Source organism: Drosophila sechellia, chromosome 3R (assembly GCF_004382195.2).
Source record: "Drosophila sechellia strain sech25 chromosome 3R, ASM438219v1, whole genome shotgun sequence".
Lineage (NCBI taxonomy): Eukaryota > Metazoa > Arthropoda > Insecta > Diptera > Drosophilidae > Drosophila > Drosophila sechellia.
The window spans coordinates 8,432,935-8,459,321 of NC_045952.1; the positions used below are offsets into that span (position 1 = coordinate 8,432,935).

General features: G+C 40.1%; 1 protein-coding gene across 1 annotated transcript; it reads right to left on the reverse strand.

The window, feature by feature from the left end:
- Positions 1–10,470: 10,470 nt before the first annotated feature.
- On the reverse strand, positions 10,471–15,971 carry LOC6619295 (myophilin). Its single transcript, XM_032721979.1, has 3 exons — positions 15,875–15,971; positions 10,928–11,248; positions 10,471–10,849 (listed from the first exon to the last, which is right to left on the reverse strand). Exons 1-3 carry the CDS (start codon positions 15,878–15,880, stop codon positions 10,667–10,669), a joined length of 510 nt encoding a protein of 169 aa, XP_032577870.1. The 5' UTR covers positions 15,881–15,971; the 3' UTR covers positions 10,471–10,666.
- Between the last annotated feature and the right edge of the window lie 10,416 nt (positions 15,972–26,387).

Genomic DNA, 26,387 nt, shown 5'->3' on the forward strand with positions numbered 1-26,387 from the left:
AGGCATCGACATCGGCTTGCCTGCGGCTGACAAAGGCAACGAACTTTCTGCGGCTCCTTTCGAATTTCGTGCCCCGAGCTGCTCAAGCTCTATTATAAATGCAGGTGAGACCTTCGGCCAGGTGATGGTGGCAGGGGTGGAAAGGGGGTGATGTGCGTGTAAAATATACACACGAGACAAATTTTCGGGGTAAATACACTCCAGTTTGGCCGACATAAAGGCCGTTGGCAGGGTCTGAGGCACATGCCAAGGACACGTGAAGGATTCGATGGCGAGAACGCCATTAGCAGTGCTGCCTATAAGCCTTCCCCATCGGAAAACTCCCACCAGAACCTGCAGGTGGGTCCCAAATTAAGATAAATGTATGTGGTGGGCCACAAAAAAAGCTAGCGTGAAATATTTGATGCCAATTTTTCTCGGCACCATCGTCGCCACTCACACACCCACCAAACCATCGCTAAGGCAACGTAAATGTTGTCTATTTGCAGCATAATTTGTTTTGCGGCCAACGGACTGCCTTGAACAGCCAACCAGCATCCTGCTCCAGGACTCCAGCATGTCCTCGTGCAATTCTCCAGCCATCCAGCAATGTCTGCTTAAATTTCATTCAATTTGCATTTTGCGGTCTATGGATGATTTAAATATTTCAGGAGCTGCAGGGAGAACTGCATACCTATGCAGGCAAATTGCATCGGAACTTGTAAAAATGTCATAAAAACTAAAATAAATCATAATGATTTCGAAGAAATAATTTGCATTTGTATTTTTTAGAGAGGGAATAATCTATACACTATTAATTTAATTGTTATCAGGATATTGCATCAGTTAGTTCATTAAATAAATCAAAATCTGATCATAATGATAGCTATTTAATTTTCCTATTTAAGGGAATGTTCTAATATATTTAAATGTTTGCTGTAAAGGACACTCTCCATTTCAACGCGTTGTTTGCGTTTTCCTACCAACTGCTTACTTTGTTACCTTATGGAGATGCAAAATCATTTAATGGGCACTATCATTTACAGATCCACTCCAATCGCAATAACCCTCAAAGCTCTCCACGACCAAATCCCATTTAACGACAATGAACATTGTTCCGGTTTTTGGAAGAAAGGGAGCTGGAAGCACTTTCCTTTCCTCCTGGTCCTGTTCTAAACTGAGACTTGCGGCAAGCGAAGCATGTGTCCTGTGGCATCTCTCAAGGCGGAGACATTGAATTGACTTTTGCCTGGGCACTTGGCACATCGCACATGGCACTTGGCATGCAGCTCGCCTGCGATCCCGAATCCGGATGCCAGCCAGGACCTTGGCACGTAAGCTGGTCAGGCAATGGATTCGTATCCGGATTCAGTGGATGTCCGTGTACGTGCATGTATATGTTTTGTTTGCGGAATGCAATTTTGAAATGTTTTGCATATTCTTAAGTAATTGCAAAATGGTTTTGAGTGTGTGCAGCTGGTGGACTCTGCGGACTTTCGCCATCGAACAGATTGAACCGCAGAGGCGCTGCTTTGGGTTCCATTTCGATTTCGGTTGCAGACCTGGTAACTCCCCACCCACATCACCAATCAATGTCGATTTTTCTGTCGCACCTCTCCACCAGAAAATATGGAAAAAAAAATCGATTCGCCTTGACAGTCAACATGCAAATTGGATATGGGTGTGAATACGAAACTAGAGACAATTCTGGCCCTACACCTTCATACATACATATGGCCACTTATTCATGCAGTTAGCAGCATTCATACAACGGTAGTGGTTGGAATTTTCGGCATACCAAACGACTTATTCCGGGCAATTTTGACAGCTGTCATTGCCCGAGAAGTCTGCGTGGCATTCCAAGTCCCCTGCTGATGTGCTGCTCCTGTCCTGCGATGTGTTGGTCCTGTATGTTGCTCCTGTATGTTGCTGCTTGTGCTGCTGATGCTGCTGATGTTGCTGCTGCCGCCGTGTTGTTGCCCTGTCTCAAGACTCAGACAATTCATTTAAGTCCGTGTCCATTCTTCTTCCACTCGACGCGGTTCGAGTGTGAGTGCCAGAGTTTGTGATAAGGGGAATGCCAGACACGGCTGAAAGTCTCCCAAGTGACTTTAAAATTTAACTTGTTTAACTCACTTAGTATGCTGGATGTATATGACTGAAAAATTGTTCGTACGCTAAGCGAACTTTAAGCTAATTGCAATTTATTCTAGCCATTTTCTGATCATGGCTTTCATAAGGGGCTATTGTGAGTCAGCGCCAAAGATTCCCCTTTATGGGTTTTTCGAAATCAGGCCATCAACTCAGGCGGGTTATATGGCACTGAAAAGCACATTGTGCTCTTCTGATTTGATGATTTAATATTAAATGAAAACCTCTTTAGACTTTAAGACTATTAAGCCTAATTAGGGTTAATGCAATAAATAAATTCAATTGATATGTAAATGGTTTGAGAACTTCGTTAACGACTCGAACATTTCTTGCTTTGAAATGAAATCTTAGCCTTTTGTAAGGCCTCACATTTTTCAGTGTTCCATAGTTTAGTAGGGCAAAAGGTGCTGCCATTTATGTTGGCTTTCATTGGGTTGTTCGTGGGTGGGTGGGACGCAGCCATCTACATAGCCCGCGGTGGCTAGGACACCACCCACCACCCACCGCTACCGCTGCATTGCCAACTCAATAATCGCGCTGCATCATCAACGCGCATCGCAATTATGATCAAAAGCCGTTGAAACGCGAGCGAAAGTGTTCTTCGCCTGAAGACCGCATAATGGCAGCCACAACTTCCACTCCCTTCAACTCGTTGAGGAAAAGTGATCAGAGGTGGGATTTGGGGGCCAAGTGCCTTGTGCTCGGGGAACTCATTTCATTTTCTGAGCGCGAATATTTTCGCTGATTTTGCGCGTTTGCACAGGGAAAAGTTTTGACCTGAGCACTGCAATCGAACACTCGCACACACACAGAGGAAAAGCTATATACATAAACCGTGGCAAACACATTAGAAAACATTCTCCTGGGCCATCGGGCGATGCAACGATGGTGCGAAAATATCTTTAACGGAGTCATTATCGCCGCTTTTGGTATGCGCCTGGCGTTCGAAAATAGTTTCACAAGTAGTGGCAAGCAAAAAAAAAAAAATTATATGGAGCAGGTGAAACTCAGTGGCAGAGGTCCTTGCTAAAACTTTAGCATAGTTTCGGATGCGATTTAAGGTGATTATTGTGCTTCCAACCAGATGGCACGAATAATCTAGCGAAAATAAAACTTAATTCGCTGATAGCTGGCCATTCCCCGGCATAACTCATAGAACTCATAGTGTGGGTATAATTAAAAGGATGTTGCCTTTAGTTTCAAACCATACTAGATCGATCCATTCCGACCATATACAAAATAAATATTCTTCTTATATTCTAGAGATATTGACAGAACGCAAGCTTGTTTCGAATGATTGCAACGCCCACATTTTGCCAAAAACTTTTATGCCCACTGTTTTGGAAATCGTTTTGGTTTATTTTTTTTTTTTTTTTTTTTGCAAATTTCTATTGCCAATCATATATTTCAATTTATGCCTCGTACTACCGCAAGCTAGGTACAGTCTATTTGGTGGTCGAAAATGTTTAGACTATAGCTTATATAGCTTATTTGTATTGTGTTTATTGCATTTATTATTAGTTTAGATTCTGACGTTGATGTGTGTAAAAACGAGTAGAACGATACAAGCCAGCTAAACGAAATATTTGTTCTAAAAGGAAAAAAAAAAAACATATCAAACATATAAAATAATATTTGTAGTAAAGTTATTTAAAATCTAATGAAACGCGGCAGTATAGTAATCTATTCCTGTCTGAATAGTGCATAGGAAAAAATTTGAATGCAGTCGCAAACGCTTGAGGCCGCTCTATTTGCCAGTGAAAATTTGCATTTAGCATTTAATCAAATAAAAGGCAATTCAATTAGCAAAGCCATTCTATTCAACCTTTTCGACTGCAGACAACGGGGCGCTAAATAAATAGGAATGGGAATGGAAATTTAATTATCCAAAATATATATATCCGGGGCACTATGCATTACATACTTAACCCATGCAAAGCGGTACATCGACTTCAGCTAAACGTTTGCAACGCAATATAAACTAAGTATTAGGATCAACAGACACGCCCACCTTTAAGCCCACCTGCCACCCCAAACTGTCAAGCCTACCTTTTTAAAAAATGAACCAAAACAAGTAAAGAGTATCTGATAGTCGAGGATCTGGAATAGAGCGGTCCCTCCATGTATGATTGTTTTGTATTTTAGCTGTAAGACTTTCGGCTGCAAAATGCGAAAAGATGCGTAATACATATAAACAGGAAAGCCGAAGCTTATATACCCTTCCAGCTTATACATATTTATATACATTTTTAAAAGCTGTTGTATACCAAATTTAAATACTTTAAGATCCAAAAAATCGTAACTATGATTTTTATATAAGTTTTCCTGTATGCCAGCCAGTATCAAATTACACCCAAACTACATTTTGTTAAAATAACTGGTGTATACCGTCTTATTTACCGATATATACTTGATATGCTCGGATATGTCTTCCTTTCTGGCTTACAAACTCCTGCCTGAAGGCAGTATACCATTTGCAAGGGTATAGAAAGCCAGAATTGACGGAAAAGTGTAAACAGTGCATATAGTGAATCCATTACAAAGAAGGAGAGCTGAAGCACGGAAATGCTCATTTCGAGGGACTTGGCATGAAAATTCCATCAGCTCCCGTGGCAAATGATACTTAAATATTCATTGGCTGCAGCGATATATTTGAAATGCTCTCGCGCTCCCGCTCTACACACTCAAACATTTACAATTACCGACTAATACAGCTGCACCTTGGCACTTGGCGTTGTGTTGACAGGCGACGAAAGCCGTTGGCGCATTGACATTCAGTGGGAATCCCTTTCTAAAGCCCCACTTAAATCCGCACACACACATACAGATAAAGTGTGGCATCCTCGAATGTCGCAAATGCAATTACAATTAGAATATATGTATATCGGGAGTGCGGCCACGCCCACACAAATGGCGAACGTACCCGGCTCGAGCGCTAATTGCAAATTTATTGACTGCAATAAATGTCAGCACAGTTTCAGGCTGCATTAAAATGATGCAGTTACAGGATTACCAGCCATTTACAGCCGTTTGGACGAGGATTCAATTTGTATGCGAACAGAGCCGCATTTGCCGGTAATCGCTCTTGCTGTCCCTGTTTGATTGATCAGTCATAATCTTGGCAGTCAATCCGCGGAACGTCCTGAAGGTCTTTACCATCGCAATTGCCGTCATCATATAGAATTCAAACATTACATTACATAAACGGCAAGGATATGAAGCTATTCAGCTAATTCAGCAAGCTGTTAAAAAGTCTAGAATTGTAATGTTTAGAAAACTGCCAAATAACTATCACTTTTTATCACATACGGTTTAAGTTTGATAACACTCGATTTTAACACAGCTCTTTTAGAACTTTCCGATTAACATTGAAGAAAGAAAAACTTTAAATATATTAATAGCAATTGGCAAAAATTTCTTTAAAAATTTGTGTATAGTGCAGATATATAGCTTAATATAAAACAAGACAAAAAGAATAAAAATACATGTGGAAAATATTTTAGTCGTATTTCTTTCAATTCTGTGTTAATTGCCCACAAATTTATGAACATTCACGAAACTCACCATTCAGTTATTTAACTAAATATTGATTAGCACCCACGGCTTGTAAATTTAGGCCACTTGATATTGTTGGCAAGAGGGTATTCAAAATTGTGTAGCTTAGAGTACTGACTTTGAGATTCCTTGCACTAAAATTGGTTTGTGATCAATAACTTATTGAAGCCCACCTATTACTTGTTAAGCTAACTATACAATAAATAAATTTTAAAAAAGAATTTATTTGACCACATTAAAAATCAAACCAGCTCCTGCTTTCGATACGCATACATAATCGAAGAGTATGAATTGTAGGATATCAAATTTTTGCGCTACCATGAAGGACTATTTCACTTTATAATTTGAAAAATGTTGGCGCAACGCTTTTTGATGGCTTTGGTAGGGAGATTTGCAGGGATTTCGGAAAGTTTTTGTATGGACGAGGAGCGAGAAGGAGCACCACAATTTTTGGTGCGCATAAATTTTAACACCAATTAAATCGATAACTTTTTGCGCAGGCAAGCGTCGCAAAATGCAGATTACGTATACGCCGCGTTGCGCCGGTTCGCATGGCTGCTAAATGGGAAAGGAAAGGGGTGCACCATAGTTTATAGTTTTGTTCATTTGGGGTCTTCAGAATGTAATTATTTGATTTTCCTCGTAAAATATATGTAAATTATTTTTGCGAAATTTTTGTACAGAGCGCTAGTTTTGCATGGTAATTAATTATAATTGGGTTTTTATTTTGCCCTACAACTATAATCTGTAAGGCAAATAACCAACTATAACCGATCGTTTCCTTACCAATTATTCGGTGGTCAATTGCATAATCCCTAGATATTACTCCCTCTGAATAACGTATAAATTCCCACCGAATCTGACACATGCGAGCGACAGAAAAATGCCAACGATAAACGCTAAGAGCGGTAAGGTAAGCATCTTAGCGTGAGGTTATTGAAAAAACCCACGCCGTGCATAAATCAAGCCAGCAACTGTCTTTCGGTTATTAATATGCCCAACCAAAAGTATTTCATGATTTATGGCCGACGGCAGGGCTGGGGGAAACCAAACCCAAACTCGAACTGGGATTAGCTGTGGCTAAGTGCTGCAGGTGGAGGATCCAGAGGATCCAGGGCCAAAAGCTGATTACAAACCCGCACAGGCACTCCATTCCACTCAATACCGCTGCTGGTCAAAACGGTATTCTCGCAGTGGCAGGTGAATTTTTGTTCGCTTTGTAACAAGTCAATTTGTACTGTGAATTCACGCAGTTTATGCCCCGCACAAATCATTTTCCACTGCATCCTCGGGCTGCCAGGAGAGGAGCAGTGGAAGGTAGCAAGGAGGAGCAGGGCGGCAAGGACCTTGCATCTTAATGACCACCGCCCGGAGGAACTATCCGCATAAATATAAAGTAAGCTCCGGGCAGCGCGTGTGTGTGTTTAGCGCAAGCAATCGAGCAGCTGCACTAAGTCTGTTAGCTTGTTTGTAATTCAGGACTTACATACCCTGTAAGGGATCCACAGACCTGAAGAATGAGTGGTATGCAGCTTTTAGGAATTTTTAAGCTATTTCTTACCTCTCAAAATGTGCTTGCATATTAAAAATTTTATGTTTGAAACCCTACAAAAGTTTATAAAAAAATCTTTCAGGTAAAGATTTCCCATTATCCCAAATCCAACCCATTATCTTTTGTTTTTTGGTGTTGGTACACATTTTTTCTTAAAAAAAAAGAAATGTTTTTTAAGTATAAGTAATAATAGTGCTTTAAATATATATAAAAAATTACTATTTTAAAATATTTTTATCCATTATTTATTTTAGGATTAAGATAGCTAATCTGATATTTTCATGAATATTTTTGTTATATTACTTTTCCAAAACTACTGAGAATCGAGGAATCCAAACACGCCTGACCACTTGTTATTCGGTTAGTTGTTGTCCGGTTTCGGGGCTTGGTTATTACGCCTCTCAACTGACATTTGCCGGAGTCTGCTTTGCCGTGCTCCGGTTTGTTTCGTTTGGTTAACGGATTCGAATTCAGAATCCGTGGCTGCTTCTACTGCTGCTGCTGTTGCTGCTGCTTTGGCTTGTTTATGATTGCAGCAAGCGGTTGGGCAGCAATTATTGTGGCAAGAGGGATAGAGATGGCAAGCCGGCACTCAGAAGGAGAAAGGACGACCTAATGCGCTGGGTTTTAGTGTCATTTGCCAGGATGCTTTGTTTACAGTCGTGTTATGTGCAGTTGAGCATGAAATATGCTTGAAGTGACCGAAAAGTTGGACTGCAGATGGGCGGAAGCCGCGGAGGAACCTCTGGCACACCTTGAATGTTTGGGTTCACCTACTGCCATTTGCTAAATTTATGCCCAATATCAACTCTTTCATTTAGTTAGTTAACCGCAGTCAGTGAGGGAAGGGAAGGAAGGAAAGTCTGGGAAACCAGCCACTGCAATGCAGCTATAAATTGTTGCAAAGTTTCCGCAATTAGGTAGAAATATGTTGTACAACTTAGTCCGTTGAAACCGAGCCGAAGCTAAACTGAATCGCTTCGCGGCAAGGAAACTTGGCCAACAGCAAAATAAATGCGCTTGCATGTTCAGGCCAAATAACAATAAAGAAAATCATAGTAGTTGCCACTGCTTAAATGCCTTCTATCCCCATGGCTTTCATTTTTGATCCTTTTATCGTTCTTGACTCAATTAGGTCATAGAATATTGCTTGCAAATATAGCCAATATTGGGTAATTAAGGAGATAAATCCAAAGAAATTTGGCTAAAGTAACATTTTTAGAATGTTAAAAGGCAAAACATAATATTTTTGCTCATACTATTAACGAATTTGGTAAAATAAATCATTGCCAAGGGCAAATGCCAATAAAATCGTAGATTAAATCATAAAACCTTCAAGCGGATTCAACCTAATTGACGTTATGAACAAGAAACGCATTCCGTTTACGAGCAATTACACAAATTAGTGGAACAAAATGAGAGAAAACATAGAAATCAATGCCATTGAAGCCTGAAATAAATAATAATCCTAGTACCTTTCCAGGGAAAATCGCGGCTGAAAGAAAATAAAAATGTGGAATGTCGGGAATGAAAAAGCATTCAGCTGGCTATAAATACAAATGACAATAAATTGTCATGTTGACCACAATAAATATAAATTAAATATATTCAATGAAACAACAAAACACCCAGTGGAATGCATAAGCTGCAGAAAAAACCAAAATGGAATAAAGAGCCATGAACGGCAAACGACTAAAAAGGGAAAGTCAACAATTGTCATTGTCAACTGTGCTGGTACGGTTGCCAATAAATTGCATTATTAGAGTATACTTTCCTGCTGAAGCGTGTATGTGTGTGTGTCTGTGATTGTGATTGTGTCTGTGCAGGGCAGTGGGTTGCAAAGTATTTGTAATACAATCAGCATTGCTGAATGGAAATGTCGCCCTGCCTCTGTGACCATGGCCCCTAGCTCACTGTGGGCATGCTGACATGCGTGTTTGTTACAGCAATTGTCAACATAAATAAAATTAAATTAATGGAGTAGGGAACGCTCACGCATAAGAAACACAATCACACACACTTGCGCACACAAGCTCAGTCTGGCTGTCAGTTGACTGTCAAAGTGACCATTTCATTTAATACACACACTGGCGCAGCGTCTCGTTGTGTTTTGTTTTTGTTTTCGTTTTTGTTTCTGTTCCCCCGACAAGTGGAAATTAAACACGCACCCAATACACACCCACACCACCTAACATCCCATTTAGGTTTTGGCTGATCATTGGCATACGCACACACACTCGCAAGCATTCAGATACGCACACACATACGAACACAAAGCTATTCGCCATTTTGTGTCTGTCTGATAAGTTTCTCCTTTTCTTCGGTTGCTCGAATGTTTGTTCAGTGGCCGTCATTATATTCGCAGTTCGTTGCTTGTGGTCTTCCCCAATTTCTGTCTGCCCCTTTTAATTCTCCTTTACTTTGTACTGCTCCTTTGTCCGAAGCATAGGCAAGAAAAGATAAACGTTTGTCTTGCCTACAGCTTAAGGATGCCAAAGGTAACGATCACACTGCCAAAAAGATGATTGGAGAATACTTGAGTACCTAAAAATCAATCAGTCTCATTAAAGACTATTGTTTACAACTATTAATAAGCAGTTGTTTTTCCCAAACTAATTTTTTTGTTTACAAAAAATATCTAAAGAGTGGTAAAATAATAAATTTATATTTAATTCTAAATAAATCTATATATTATCCAGTAAATTTTAAAAACAATATGTATATCATTAATATTCAAAAGAAATATTATTCATTATTCCATAATTTCATGGAGCAATTCACATATTTTCTCCCAGTGCACAGAAAAAAGAACAGACTTTCAAGGCCCTTTTTTCGCCAACTCACCTGACTCTTTGTCTTTCATACCCTATGGACACACACCAGCCCAGATGGAAATACAAATGGCCTTGACATTTCTTATGCTTATCGCTGTCAGTGCAGGCGTTGAAATTGTAATTTGTGTAATCTCAGGTGGACCAGGCAACGGAAGAGCAACAGCCTCGGCATCCGAAGGAGCCACAGCCGCTGACAGAGAAATAAAGGTGTCTCATGCGAGGTGAGCTGGAAATGGCCCCCCACCTGCAGGGAATTGATTTGGTGGTGGGGGAATAGGATGGGGTGGGAAAACCACTTAAACCGCTCGACTAACTGCCGGCAATCGCACAACTCTGGCCGCTAATTAACAACAGCATAATGCTAATCCACGCAGACTGGCGGAACACAACAACCTGACATTTATATTAAAATTAATTAATTTATTTGTTTCATATTATATAAATTACATTTAGAGCTTGGCACTGCTTAAATCATGCGCCACGACGCACGAGATACAAAACCCACTTTTTGTTTGAACTAATTAGATTTCGGTGTTTGTGTGGTTGAGTGTGTTGTGGTGTTTTTCTTTCGGGGATCGGTTGGGATGGTGGTGCCTTACATGTGGCGGGTGTTGCCCATACCACCGTGTCCAGCCTGCGAGGCGCCCTTGTTGAAGCCCATCTGCAGGTTGAGCTCACCCTCGTGGGCACGGAGCTGCTCCTCGGTGAAGCTGCGCTCGTTCTTGTCGGCCATCTTGGGTCCCAGGGTGGGACCGGTGTACTCGGGGTGCTTTTGCGTCTGCGGAGAAGGAAACAGTTATTCAGATTATTCCTTTTAAAAAGGGATTTATTAATCCATCCGTTGGGTAATACTTACGATGCGTCCAAGGGCGTACAGGGAGAGGGTGACCTGGGGGATGTTGCGACGCTCGAAAAGATCGGCGGTTTGGAAGATCTCCTCCTCGGGCACGCCGTACTTCTTGACCGCCGCCTGGAAACGCTGGATGTTCTCCATCAGCTGGAAGTTGGTGCCGCGCTCCTGGATCTTCTTCACCGATCCGGGGGCCAGTTTGTTGGCCAGCTTGCACAGCCAGATGCCGTCCTTGAGAATGTCCTCATACTGCCCGCTGGGGACCTTCTCGCCAATCACGGCGAACACCCAGTTGAGCACTTCCTGTTCCTGTTCCTTGTTGCGTGGCTACGGCGAAAAATGGGAAATTAGAACGTGGAAAAGTGGACGTAGGCGGTTGAAACAAGATAGCTGCTGCTAAGTGCCAGGCAAATCAATTTGCTGTAATCGTAGACAATTGCGGCACAAACAAGGCCAGCCAGGAGGGTCATGAAATTGTCGAGTAGCAAACAGGCCGAATTCCCGGCGCAGATTGGCCAGAGTTCAAAGGTCAGCATGAGGGCTTCGTGTCCTGCGTCCGTGTGATTCCATTTGGAAAATGCCCAAATCAAGGCAGATACAAACAAAGCGGAACGGAGGAGGCACTGGAAGAGCGCCGGCCAGAAATAGATTCATTTTCCAATTAATTAATTTTGATTCCGACACCGCGAGTCCTGTCCGCTCATTCGAGCATTTTATGGGACAGTTGACAGGGAAAGCCACTAACTGTTTAATTGGAATTTACGTGAAGGCAATAAATTCACTCTTGGGTCAATTGCCGTCGCACAGTTAATTCAAACAAACTGAATTGTGGTCTTTAAATTTGATTATTGTCAAAGAAATTTCAGCCAACTTCCATATTGTTGTGCCCTCTTGGCCGCGCAAACACAAATCTAATTGACCCCAGAACAAGTATTGCTAATTAAAAACAATGCTATATTCGCGCATAAAATATTTATCCCGCGTTCAGCAGTGCTTATGTGCAACAATTACCCAACTGAAATATTTTCGTAATTGAAATCCGATGCTTATATGCATCTAGGCTCATTAATATTTCGCGCATTTCTGCTAATTTATCGTCCATTGTTCATGGCGATTTTTATTTTATTTTTATTGCTTTGCCGGCCAATTGCGGCTTTTTGTTTGTACGTTTTAAGCTGTCATTTGATTTGTGGCCAGGCGTTCTGGATCGTATAAATTTTTTGGGCCAAACCGAAATGCCCGCAAAATGTCAAATTTCACACAAAGTGCAAACATTAAAAAATAATAACATTCAAAACCAATAACATTGTAGCCGAACATACAATATATGCCATTTAATTTTACCAACATAATGCCTGTTTTTACTCTACACATCGACAAAGGTGTTAATATTGGTAAATACAATCCGATTTGAAAAAAAATTTAATATATAAACTTATTTTTAGACTTTTCTGGGATAGAAAATCAAAATAAGTTTGAGACCTGGTTATTTTTCAATTCTAGCCGTGATTACACGGGTTATAAAGAACTTGAACTCTTCTTTCTTTTTGTGTTTAAAATATTCGTTACTTTTGCCATTTTATTTATTGTTATTATTTGAGAGCTACACAACAGTCTGTTGCACACCCATGCTCATGGCGCCTGCATTTTCATATTTCCAGGAGGGAAATTATTTATTTATTTAAAGTATGTATTTATGCGTAAATACGAGTATGTGCATATTTTCGAGTATAAAAATCGAGCTTGGACGGCAACCGAGCCATCGGCACGCTTTAATGGCAACCAATGAGCCGAGGGGATTTTAATGAATTGTACGTCAATTTGCATTCGCAATTGCTTTAATTCCAATTCGATTTCGAAGCCGAGTTTATTTCTCGTCATTTTTTTTTTATTTCAATATATTTTCAGGTGTTTTTTTAATTGAATGTACAAACAAACCAGAGAGCGTTGTTGTTGCTGTTGATCTTCTGATAGAATTGCATTTCACGTTTGGCTCTTGGCTCTGTTTTCTCATTATTAATTGGTTTATCTGGTTGGCCGCTTGGCAGTTGGTTCTTTTCTCTCTGCATACCGCCCATTCCCAGGTCACTGCATAAAAAAATCATTTTATAGGTGATGAACAGCTAAGTGATATCGATTGTGGTCAGCCAGTGCCAATACTGCCAGTTCATTTCAGACCGACAATCTGGGAATAAAATTCACGAAGGGGAAAAGTATCGAGACCTTTAATACTTTAAGGACATGTAGCGATTACATCCGTTACTTGTAGAGTGAAAGGATATACTAGATCCCTAGAAAAGTATCTAACATGTTGAAGGACGACGTATAGCTCGTAGGTTTTACGAATATTTCAGGATATTTCCATCTACTGTCTATATTTCAGTAATTTATATATTTCATATACGGAAACATTTATACATTACTGCGACTGTTGTAGCTATCAATTCATATATAAATTATTTTGTTAATATTACTTCTTAAGCAGTATCATGACAATCAATACAACTTGACTTATTTTTTATATGAGTTCCTTGAGTTTAATCAGATTGATTCAAAAAATGTTTAGAAATGTTTTTGGTACGTTGAACTTACTAGAAAAAAGTAAGACTGTAATAAAAACAAGGCAAGAAAACATGAAATATATCCTCGCCCTTAAACTACTATTCACTTAAATGAAATTTTTTGAAAACATGTATTTATGTTTTGCTTTAAATTGACCTTCAAATAACCCTCAACTTGGGCGGTGATTTTTTGTTCGGCTGAATGGCGCCCTCTTTTTAGTTGCCTTTTTCCGGCTCCTGGCATAAATAAAAATTTTCATTTGCACATGAAGATAAACGCTCATTTTGCTGCTGTTATTTCAATTTGTCATTTGGCCAGCTGCCAATTGGCGGATGCTGGCCAACATTAACCAAGTGAAACGAGCATTTTGCCCAAACACAAGGCGGCTGACAATCAGATGGTCACTTTTTGTTTGCTGTTTTATATCATTTATTCCTTATGAAAAGTTTATTTTTTACAGACGCCGCCTCGTGGCCTTGAGGGGATTGTAAAAGGCGAGCTAAGCTATGCAAAAGTGCATTAAAATTTCGCGTCTTCCCTTGGACTTTATGGTTATGGCCTTTGCATTGTTGCCAAGAAAACGGCAGACGCTCGTCAACGAATTGTTTGGGTTTTTGGCTGATTATTAGTGGCGATATTTTGGCTCAACAGTTTGCCTTTTCGCAGCCATAAACATTGAAATTGTTCGAAATTCCAAATTTTGTTTAAAGCATGAAGTCATCCTTACAGATTTTTTCATTAAAAATGCAATAAATCAAAACCCGCAAATAGACATGCAAATAGACAAACAAATATGTCATAGTACGGAGTGACAAAAAAGGTCATGATTATAACACTACACAGAAGAGGGGATTTAAAAAATATATTATAAGCATATGGCGTTTGTTAAAAAAAATACTGAACGTTTATAATAAATGCACACTGCAGCTAAAAAATGTATCACATGTTAATTTGTATTCATAAATTGAAAGTTTTTGTAACACAAACTGTCACCAGGTCAGCGGGAATTAATTATAAAAAGTAAAATCAGTCAAAGAGCAAAGAAACAAAATAAAATAATCCAATGGCCCCCAAAGACACAGTTCGCCAAATGTTTTTTTATGCATCTGCGCCATCACTCCGCATAATTCAGCAAATAATTAAGTTCAATTAAGAACAAAGTTATGGCCCAGTGGCTTTGACTGTCTGTCGCAAAAACTTGTCAGCATTATTGAGAGACAATTGTCAACAGCGGAAAATTCGCAAATTAATTATGAATCGAAAGTGCAAAAGGAATGCCGAATACCGAGTGATGCATGAAATGCGTAATTTGTTTGTATTGAATTGTAAAGTCCTGCGTGTCCTGAGTGATTTGCGACCAAATGGAGGTCACTCTTTTCCATCGATTCGATGGGAATTAATGGCTGGTTAACTACCGGGCAGCCCGGCATGGCCCAATGGCCCAAGGGCCCATGGGCATTTGTCATCCCCCGGCCAGACTGTCAACTAAGTGATTTTTTATTTTAATATATAGGGGAAATAAATAGCACAAATACGCGATATGTGAGAATGAATTATGATCTGGCAGCTGCTGCGAGTGGGCGTAGCTGAAATCACTTGGCCAGAAAACTCTACAAGGGCCTCGGGCATCAGGATCTGGTTATACAATGTAGGATAATAAGTAGGATAATATGTATATAATCCACACAATACATGTCTGGGCCGACTGTTAATTGACTATTTAAATATTTAACCAATTTAAGAAATTTTTAATTAAATCGCCGCGCTGTTTGCAATTAAATATTTTGTCTTTTAATTGCTTATTTAATTATAAATACATACAAACATTGATTGCTTTATGCATTTGTGTGAGCTGATTGCTGCTTATACGCGTACGTAAATGTATATGAAGGCATAAATCAACTGGCAATATATTGTTTTAATAAGCATTTTCATATAAATGAATATGCTGATATTTGGCACTTTTTCAAAAATGTATTTTGTATTTACTTCGCACTTTTTTCGCTTCACTTTAATTTGTTGATTTCCTCATTTGTTTCGTTTTATTTGATACCTCTCTGTGAACGAGTGTGCATATTAATTGAATGAGTATATTCACCACTACGTGACTTTCCTACTATCAACGGTTGAATAATTTTATTTCATAAACAATTATATCAGCTCGATTTTTTTTTTGTAAGGCAGCCTTATTCATGCCCTTTCCACTTTTAAAGAGAAATCGGAAACGAAAAAATAAAAATGAGGAAATTGGCAATTAAATTAAACGTGATACTCGTATATTCTTAGAGAAAAATCCAAAATGTACCAAATACTCAATAATACTAATTTGCCCGATTTAATTTAATCCACCCAGGACACTTGATTATCCTTTACGAAGCTTGTGGAACTTACAGCCATTGTGAATTATTGGATTTGAATGTGAAATGCAAATGCAAATTAGTGTGTGGCGCGTTTGAGACACAAATTTCAACTGACGCAGGTTTGTTGAAACAGTTTTCCATTTGGCCTAAGATAATGTACAAAAATGCTGAAAACGATTTTAGGTTAGGCTAATGCCGCTGCCGCTGCTGCCGCTGCCGCTTCTGTCGACGTCGACGTCAGCGGGCAGATATAGATTTGCCCGATGCCAAAATCGCCCGAAATAAAACCATGGTGACGCAGGGAAGGGGCGGGAAAAGCAAATTTAGATGCCAACCGCCCCGGCGGAAACTCTTTGTGACGTCACCGCGTGAAAAGTGGAGGGAAATAAAAAAAAGACTGAGAATTATCTCAGACAGAAGTGTGCCAGATATCTGGTATTGAAGTCGTTTCCCTTTCGCTTTCATGGTTGGCAGAACAAATTTCAAGCAATTTGCCAGCAATTATGCTTAGTCAAAAGCGCATACTTGTATCCCAAAGATACATATTTGTGTGGGCTGTTTGCGTACCTCCAACTAATCCCACGGACAATAAGTGCTGATCACTCTCAAAAATATTCCCAAACTTTCAATAAAGCCATTTCAATTTTTTTATTTTAGCCGAAAATCTAGTGAAACTAAAATCATTTCGCAATTACATTAAAACTTTTTCCCATATGACAAAGTTTTGGCACCAAATAATTTGACTAAAAGCAAACAGACAAAGTTTAAAGGCTTTCATTTGTTTTTTTCACTGCACTCTGCGATAGAGTAATTTAATTATCCAGTCAGACATTCGGCCAAGTTCAAGTTTAAGTTTTCAGGCAAGGTGCTCTATAAAATCTACTAAAACTAAACATAAACAAATTGTAAAGGGCGTTAATATCTTTTCACACCTGACATACACAAATCTGTGATTTTCTTTTTTAAGTTCTTTCACAGCAATTAGTGATGGGTTTATTGAATGCTCAGCTTAGCAAATTATTCGCTTCAAATCATAAATCCACTTTGGTTTAATTAATTGCATTTTACAATTACATATACCAAGTGAATCGCAGAAATTTTGATAAACCTCAGCCTTGTGGTATATTCACGCTTCATCTAAAAACGCTCAATGAATTTTTCTCACCCAAGCGAATGAATAATTTTCTTATTTATTTATTTCACACACAACGATAACAAAATGCTCGAATATGAAAATTTATGGACAAATGAACTTAACCATGAACTGTGTCTGTGGAAAGTCCTCGATGAAAAGTGTGAGGGCGGCAGCACAAACAAAACACCTAGGGAAAAGCAAAAACAGCTGCCAAGGCTGCAATCAAAATTAATTGAGCAATTCGGAGCTCAGTGTCAGAACAGAACGTGCGTGTTGGTGTGAGTGCGATTCTGATTGTGGACATCTATTTATTTGGGGCTGTATCCGTGGGTCTATGAGTGGATGAGTCTCTATGTCAAAGTGAAGGCGTTGGCGTGGGCGTCAGTCCGCCGAAAACATCGACCTACAAAAAGTGGCCCCAAGTCTCAGCATTTGCTGCCAAGATCTGGCAATAGAAATCGTTTTGTGTAAAAAGCATCGGAATTATGAGAACATGATGAGAGGGTGGGCGCACTCCATCGCAAATGGGATATACGAAGTGGAAATGCTCTCTCCAGTTTGGAAAATGAGTGAAATTAGCAAGCCAAAAAGTCCTCTAACTAGAATAATCCTTCTTTTCACTTCAAGAACCAAATGTTTGTAAAATAAATTAAGTTACAACAATATCTCATATTTATTTTAATATTAGCGAAATAAATATCTTTAATATGCATATGTTATACATATTAAAAAAATTAAGTTTTATTGTTAAAAGTTTTCAATTCAACTATAATTTAAAATAACCTTCAATTAATCACTAGATATTATTATTCGCCTATTTAACCACAAATGTTTGCGCTTTTGAATTGTATATTCTCAATAATTTTGTTATTATTCTTCCTATCATCGCGGTCCCAAGTCAATAAAATCGAATGCTTCTAGCCACCGCAAAGAGCATCAAAGACGAGCCGGCTCACTTTTGTTTCTTGGCCAAGACAAGGGGCCAACTGTTGCGCATAAATAAGCAATGGAAAATGGGCTTTAAAGAACAACAGTCGAATAGGCAAGAGAAACAAAAGCTAAGCAGCTTTGCGGCTGGAGGAGCACTTGTCGATAATTATGTTCAAGGCAGACCCCAACAAATCGAGGTCAACTGTGTATATCTGGACTGGCAATTTTAGTATCCAGCAATTTTTAGTATCCAAAGACTCGATTTCAGCCCTCATCCTGCTTTACTTTCGTTTCAGTTAACTGTGCTAATTAGTCCTTTTTGCTTGGTTTACTCTCAATTTATTTATTCCCGGAATTTTCTGATATTTTCATAGGGATTCGTTTGCATTAAAGCGAGTATTAAAATTTGTATTTCACATCAAGCAATTTATCTGACTGGAATTTTAAGCTTTGCGCTCAATATATTACACTTTTAAATTGAATTACGGGAAAACGAGCAATTTAATTAAATTGATTGGTGCACTGTGCGGACTGACAGTAGTTGTTAGCCAGCCATTAGCTTTAGTTTCGGTTGAACAAAGTGAACTATGCATATTGCCATTAGGGGTGCAGCGATGCTTGGTGGCAAAACAAAGTGCTGGATGAAATAAACTTTCCCACTTATCTGATAAAATATAAAGAAATGCCACTTCGTTGAGTCTGAAAAATGCTTACTGGAACCCCAAAACTTAGCATTTACATTGCTGATTCGCTTTATCTCCGAACAGGGTCGTAAATGAATTTTATATGCAAAATAACTGAGATGTACACTTGGTTTTGAATTGTTTTTCGCTTTTCGATTATACAGTTTGAGTTTTTGGCTGCACTTGGCTTGTCTCCTCTGTTTACCCAAACCATTATCCCACATAGATTTGCTGTTTACGAGGAGTCAACAGACATGTAGGAACGATTATTTGTGCTTTATGGTCCAGGCAAGCCATTAAAAGATTGAAGTTTGGAGTCAGAGCTTCATGGATAAGCCAAAAATGAATTTCACCGGTTGGAAGCTCTGAAATAAGCATAAATGCCAGGCTACCAAGGTTGAATGTCCTAGTTCGGGTCCGAAGATTATTCCTCTGCACTTTTTGTTTATGCTACAACTAAATATTCCCCTCGTTGGTCATGCCGCTGGAAATGTATCTTTGCCCGGCGCCAAGAAATGCTAAACAAACAATTTTCAATTTAAATAATTCCCCCTGCATATCTTGAACAATGTGCCGAGCACTTCTTCTTCTTCTGGGATAGTTGAATAGATATTAAAACAGGAAAAACCAAAAAAAAAAAAAAAAAACAGATGGAAAATATGGTAACGGGCGAAAATGTATTCTAGCCGCCGGCATTAAAAGGCAACACGCAAACAATTTGCGATATAAACTCATAAAAATGCACAAATTTATAGACGCAAAAAAGTCGGAGTTTATTTCCGTTATATGCACTGTTGTTCGCCTAATATTATTTTTTTGCCATTCGGCTGCTATCTTTACGTAGCATATTTTACCCCGGGCCTGTTTACTAATAAGCCAGCCCAGTGCCACCCACCAATTGCCTCGATTTGAATTGTAGATTCAGCTCACACTTGGTGTGCAACGTGTGCAGCGTGTAAACAGTTTCTGGATATCTGTTACTGTATCTGTTCTGCTGCTGCTGCTGCTTTCCCTATTAGTAAACATTTGTATTTCTCTATTCGCAGCTCTGTGTTTTCCCACTAAATTTGCCACTCATTTCCGGTAGGCTTTCTCATCTGCGATGCCACAAAATCTTCGTCAGCTAGGACTTGTTTTTTTGCTCGCCATTCTGGCACAAATTTAATGACAGCCAGCATGTGTTGCGCATCGACTTTGCCTTCTACTTCTGAATAAAAGTGGGGGTGTATGGGATGTTTTTTTGTTTGCATATTTCATATCTGGCTAATTTTCCAACAGTTTCTTGTTTGTTTTGCTGGCTGACGTTCTCTGACTTTTTCGACATTCATTGTGTTGAGCTATCCGCATGATATTTTAAAGAGGTGGCTTATTTATTGTTTTATTTATTATTTATAGTAAGAAGATACATATATAAACTCTAATGAAAATGTTATAGTAACATAGCAGTAAAATTTTGCGTTATTACTTTACGCCTAAGATATCATATCATACAATTTTTATGTGCATATGTATGTAAAGGATATATATTTTTCTTTAAATTTAAAAAAACATTTAGTTTGCCATCATATAAACATATTTTTGTGTTTATGCGTAAACAAAACGGGCATAAAATGTTCTGGAAACAACAGTTAAGTTTATTTGTCTGGTGAGCCTAATGTCTATAATTTCCCTTTAAGATATATGCTCAAATGTTTTGCTCAAACGTTTAATTTTGCGTAAAATATAACTCTGATACTGTGTGGGCTTGTGTTTAGAGCAGAGTGTATAAATATTTGGGTGGAAAACACAAGTGCAGGCAAACAAATCGAAAAGGACGCCCACAAGCACATACGCAGAAAAGTAATGCGTTTGCTTGTATGTAAATGCAAATGAAATTTCCTTGTCTTCCTTGCAAGCAAGTGCATTAAAACATGCATGAGCCATCTTTTCCACCTCCAGCTCCAGCTCCTCCTTTGTGTCGCAGTGTGAGTGTGTATCTTTGTAATCACTTTATTTTGCATATGTGAACTGAGCTAAGTGTATGAGGGAGCACATGTGTGTGCGAGTAAATAAATTGCAAAAATATTTTAAAGGTTGCCACAGCCACGTCGCTCTCAGATTCACACACACACGCATGCTGGGGTACCTAGAGAGAAATGCTGTCAGTAAATGAAATAAAACTAAAGCATTGCGACGGACGGGAAATTGGGGAAACTCCGGGCTGAAGACGTTGAGCGGCATAAACTTGCTCAAGGATTTGTAAAATTTATCGTAGACATCATTATGCGACAATTTCTCCAGCTTACGCCCACGCTCCTCGATGTCCTGCAGCTGATATTGCTCCTGTTCAGGCAACATCCTGTGGCAGCAGCAGCTGCAACATGCGAGCGCAGCTCATGTGTTGCACTGGCAGTTTTGCATTTCACGTTTTACATTGGCAAAATCGCTTTCACAATGGAAAAAAGTCCAAAAAGTCCAACAAAATTGGAAAAAAGTACAAAAAACAACGAGGGATAAGCGACTAAATTATTCAAAACATAAGCAAGCCATGATGTGTTGCACAAGAAGCAGCAACTAAAAGCGAAATTGCTGCAGGGCTCGGAGTGCGGATAGAGTGTCCCTGGCAGATTACATTATTCCCCTAATTGATTGTGCAGGATTAAACTTTAGCCAGGAGGAAAATGATTGCAAATTGCTGACTGCACTGCTTGCTGGCTGCAGAGACTGCTTGCACGGCAAATACGGCTTGATTGACTTTCAAATGGCTTGCATACTTTCAGGCACTCGAAACAATTTTAGCCGCAAGCAATGGATTCGAAATTGTTTAACTTCCAAGTAAATACGTTGATTCGAAAAAAGGGCCAAGGTTTCTCTACACTTGTGTGTACATATGTGTACATACATATGTTTGGATAAATTTAAATAAAATTCAAATATAAACTTAAACTGCATATGAACATTAAAACCCATAGCTATTGATCATACGATGATAATTACGAATTATTCATTGAAAATGTAATCTAAAATTTATGACTTTACACTTGTAAGCCTTTAAGCAGGTTGAATTACGGAACAAAAGCCAATAATAGAATTATTGTTGGTAAAAATTAACGTACAAGCTATTTTTTTTTTTTTTTTTTGCTTTTCTTTTATTTATTGAATCTTCTTGTATAAGAACTAACAATAAGTTTAAAAATCTTAACTATAACAAGTATTTTTTGAACAGTTGTATTATTTTTCCAACTGTTCTATGATTAAGCGGCCCTAATAATTTATTCGCTGGGTTGGTAGGTCCTTTCGCCGGAGTCGGGAACGGCTGCTGAGCTGGATTAGACCTCGCGCTAGGTGGTTGGGGTGCGTGTAAAGCTTGCTATGGTATTTTTCCTTAAGTTCCGTGATTGCGTTGGTAACTGATGGGATATTTAAGTCTCTTTGGATGTTTTCACTCCGAACGTACCACGGTGCCCCAGTGATGGTTCTCAGGATCTTTGATTGTGCTCGCTGTATGATGTCAATATTGCTGTTGCTGGCATTGCCCCATAACTGTGAGCCATAGGTCCAGATAGGTTTCAATACAGAATTGTAGAGCAAGACCTTGTGGTCTAGGCTGAGCGGAGAACCAGAGTTGATGAGCCAGTGTAAGTTGTTGGCTTTGAGTTTAAGTTGGGTTTTTTTGGCTTCAATGTGCCTGCGCCATGTGAGTCTTCTGTCAAGGTGTACTCCTAGGTATGCTACCTCATCTGCTTTCGGGAGTGGTATGTTGTTCAACAAGAGCGGAGGACAGTCTTGTCTGTTTAGCGTAAACGTCACGTGCTTGCATTTTTGCTCGTTTACTTTTATTCGCCAGTCAGAGAGCCACTTCTCAATGTCGATGAGGTACAGTGCCAACTGTGCTGTGGCTTGGATAGGGGACCTTGAACGGCTAAGGATAGCTGTGTCGTCGGCAAATGTGGATACCGTTAAGCGACTATTTGTAGGGATGTCGGCTGTATATATGAGGTATAATGTTGGCCCAAGAACGCTGCCTTGGGGGACTCCAGCCTCAATTGTATGATCAGTGGAAGTGGCAGTGTTGCACCGCACTGCAAACTTTCTGTTATAGAGGTAAGACTTTAGAAGTTTGTGTGTGCTTTCGGGTAGGGATGTTTTAATTTTAAACATTAGGCCGTCGAGCCAGACTCTGTCGAATGCTTGGGATACGTCTAAAAATACTGCTGTACAGTATTCGCGATATTCAAATGCAGTTCTTATTTCCGTTGTAATACGATTCACCTGTTCAATGGTTCCATGGCTTTCGCGAAATCCAAATTGGTGGGCTGGGATTATATTGTGGTATATCAGATGTTGATTAAGTCGGATCAGCAGGCATTTTTCAAATAGTTTCGAAATACATGAGAGTAGACTTATTGGTCTGTAAGATGAAGCGACTGTGTGGTTCTTACCAGGCTTTGGAATCATTATGATAATCGACCTCTTCCATCGTTGTGGAAAGTAACCAAGTTTGGTGATGGCATTAAAGAGCTTGGTTATGTAGCGAACTGCAGAATGTGGCAGCTGGATGATCATTTCCGGTGTTATAAGGTCGCAGCCGGGGGATTTTTTCGGGCTGAGATTGTCTTTGATTATTTTAGTTACTTCTTTAGGGCGAAACACAATTGGGGTGTGTTGCTGGTGGCAGTTTACGGGATAGGACGGTAGCGCGAATGTGCTAGTAGCCTGGTTTGGCGTGAACACATTTTGTAGGTGAGCGGCAAATGTGGTGGCTCTGTCTTCATCACTACGGGCCCAGCCACCTGAGGAATTCCTTATCGGCAAAACGGTTTCAGTCGGTGGGCGAAGAGTTGAGAGGGCTCGCCACAGTGACTTTTGTTTTGTGCCTGTTGGTGTGAGTTGCTCTATGTATCGGCGCTGATCGTCGTCCTCTTCTTGTTTCAGAGCGTTGGCCAGTTTCCGTGTGGCTACTTTTAGCTTTTGTTTTGCAGTTGGGGATCTGGAGGATTGCCATTCTCTGCGTAAGCGTCGTTTTACGTGGACGAGTTGCTCGATTTGTACGTTGGTCTTTTTTGAATTAATTGTATTATTTGTTATTTTGGGCGTTGCAGTAAGAGCTGCTGCAGTAAGGATGGATTGCAATGCACACGTGCAGCTCTCTATATCAGATTCAGTATTGAGTTTTGGGTTTAGCTCAATATGTGAACTTATATATTTTTTATACCTGAGCCAGTTTGTTTTGTGGGAAGTCAGTCTGGGTGGTGGTTTAACGTTTTCTGCGTGCCGGCGGAGGTGAATTAGTACAGGCGAGTGGTCAGATGACAGATCCGGCAGACATTCAGCTTTAACCAAACTGCGGGAAATATTTTTCGTAACTGCGAAGTCTATCAGGTCAGGCAGCTTATTGAGGTCTGATGGCCAGTATGTAGGACTCCCGGGGGAAACATGGTCGAGTTTATTAGTGGCTTTAATTATAGTCTTATAAAGCTGTTTTCCTTTTGGGTTCACAAGTCGCGATCCCCAGTGAGTGTGTTTAGCGTTGTAGTCGCCTGCTGCAATGAAGTGTGGCCCTAGTGCTTGGAAGAAATCCAGGAATTGATCTTCTAATACTGTGAAACGGGGGGGGCAGTATACGGCCGCTAGTGTAAGGAGAGTGTTGTCTTCCAGCTGAATGTTGATGGATGTGGCCTGAAGATGATTTTCCGCAAATTCTTTGTAAAAGTGGTGCTTCATACGGTTCCTTATGAGTATGGCGGTGCCACCGTGTGCTTTTCCGTCGGGATGATTTGTACCGTAGAAATGGTAGTCTCTTATTTGGAAATTGTATTTGCTTGTGAGATGAGTTTCCGAGAGAAGCATAACGTCGATATGCTTCTCATGTAGGAATTGAGCTAGCTCAAGTTTGCGCTGTGAGACGCCATTGGCGTTCCACGTAGCTATGCGTAAGGTAGCCATTGTTTATTTGTTTTGTTGGGCTACAAGCATTTGTATTAAAAGGTTTTGATTACGCATCATGTCTTGGATGGTGGTCTTCATGAATGTCATAAATTCCATCATGCTCTGTTGTAAGGCTTGGATCATAGCTTCAGTTTTTGTTTCCTGCTGCGCAGCTGGGCTATAGTTTTGTTGTGTGTCTAATTTTGTGTACACTTCATGTGGAGTTCGGGAATTTTGGGTTGGAGGCGTCATACCTGATTTTAAAACGTTTGCAAATGTTGTCTTGTTAGTGTTGGATGTAGGCCAGGGAGCGAAACTTGCTGCTTTCGAGAAAATTACTTCAGGATTTGTCTCTGATGGTATCAGCGTAGCTGTTCCTTGGTGTGCCCGCGCCGTGTTCATTCTTTTGTGAAGACGGGTTTTCAGCTCTTTGTAGATTGGACAGCCTCTGTAGTTTGCTGTGTGATTGCCCCCACAGTTATTGCATTTTTTCTCACATGCATTTTTTTTGTTAGTTTGACACTGTTTGGAGTCGTGGAGATCTCCACAGACTACGCACACCGGGCGAAGTGTACAATACGACCTTGTGTGGCCGTACTCTTGGCAGTTTGTACATTGTACAGGAGCGATACGTTTGTGCGGCTCTTCTACCGTGATCCTACGGTGCAGAAGGAGCTGGAGTTTGTAAATTGGGTGAACCTCGTTTTTTCTAAGAGGCTTGTTTTCTGGTTCAAGCTCAATCTTGAAGAGTGGTTGGGGTTGCCTGTTTCTGTTTTTGATATTGAACACGCTTTTGGCGTAAAATCCCTTTTCCTTTAGCGCCTCAGTTATCTCTTCGGGCGTAACATCAGACTCAATGCCCTTCAGGACTACTTGCAGACCCTTGCTGCTTTTAAGCTGGTAGGTGTAGAAGCCTATTTTTTGTGCGGTAAAATAGTTTGTGACTTTTCTGTAGTTGTCCTCCGTTTTCGTCTGAAGTTTGATTTCATTGATAGTACCTCTTACGAGGGGAATTATATGAAAGCTATCTTTTCCAATAAGGCCAATCAAAGTATTTACAAAACCGCTTGTGCTCTTCTCGCGGATGTATATTGGCGGAGGTTTTGTTTTCTTCGGTTCGATATCAACGGATCCCAGCGGCACGTCCTCAGCGGTATCTACCAGCAAGGCAAATCTGTTGGTATTTGCAGGGGCTACATTTTTGATCAAGGTAGAATTGTCGCGTGTATTTTTCGGCTTGTTTTCCAGATCTGATTTTTCCGGGCTGAGCTTTCGCTTTATTGTAATGTAGCGGTCCATTCCAGTTTGCCAGGTCGACCCAGCTTTTTTGTTTACGTTTTCGTTTAGTTTTGTTGGTAGTGCAGCAGTACCGTTTATTGCTTGCGTTTTTGCTTTCGCTGACTCAGTCAGAGCGTGAGCGGGTGCAGCCGATAACGAGGTAGAGCGGGCTGTCGGTCTGTCTCCAGCTGTTGTTGTTGGAGGTAGCGGAGGTAGCGGGGCTTCTGTCGGAGCTAGGAGAGCGGGGGAGCAGGAGCGCGCTCTTTCTTGATTTGTTGGTAGAATAAGGTTTTTTGGGCTATGGGTTATTGACCGCTCGATGTCTGCGTTTGGGATTGTCGGTGAGACGTAGGAGAAGTACGCGTTGTTGCGTTGAATTGAGAGCCGACGTTCGTCTTGCTCGCGCTGTCGCTGAGCGCGAGTGTCGTTCTGACTCATAGTTTTATAATTTAAGATAACAAATCACTAAATAATTAAGCGATCTTGCATCGCATAGAGCGTCTCTTTCGCTTTCGGATTTTTTATTTAGTTTACTTTTTTTGGCGTTCACTTCACTCAAAACAACCGATTTTGTGCGGAGCTCGGTAAAAACGTCTTCACACTTCGGCAGT

Coding starts and splice junctions, on each gene's coding strand:
- LOC6619295 (XM_032721979.1), bottom strand. Junction 10,850..10,927: donor TGTACGCCCTTGGACGCATC/GTAAGTATTACC, acceptor CCTTCTCCGCAG/ACGCAAAAGCACCCCGAGTA.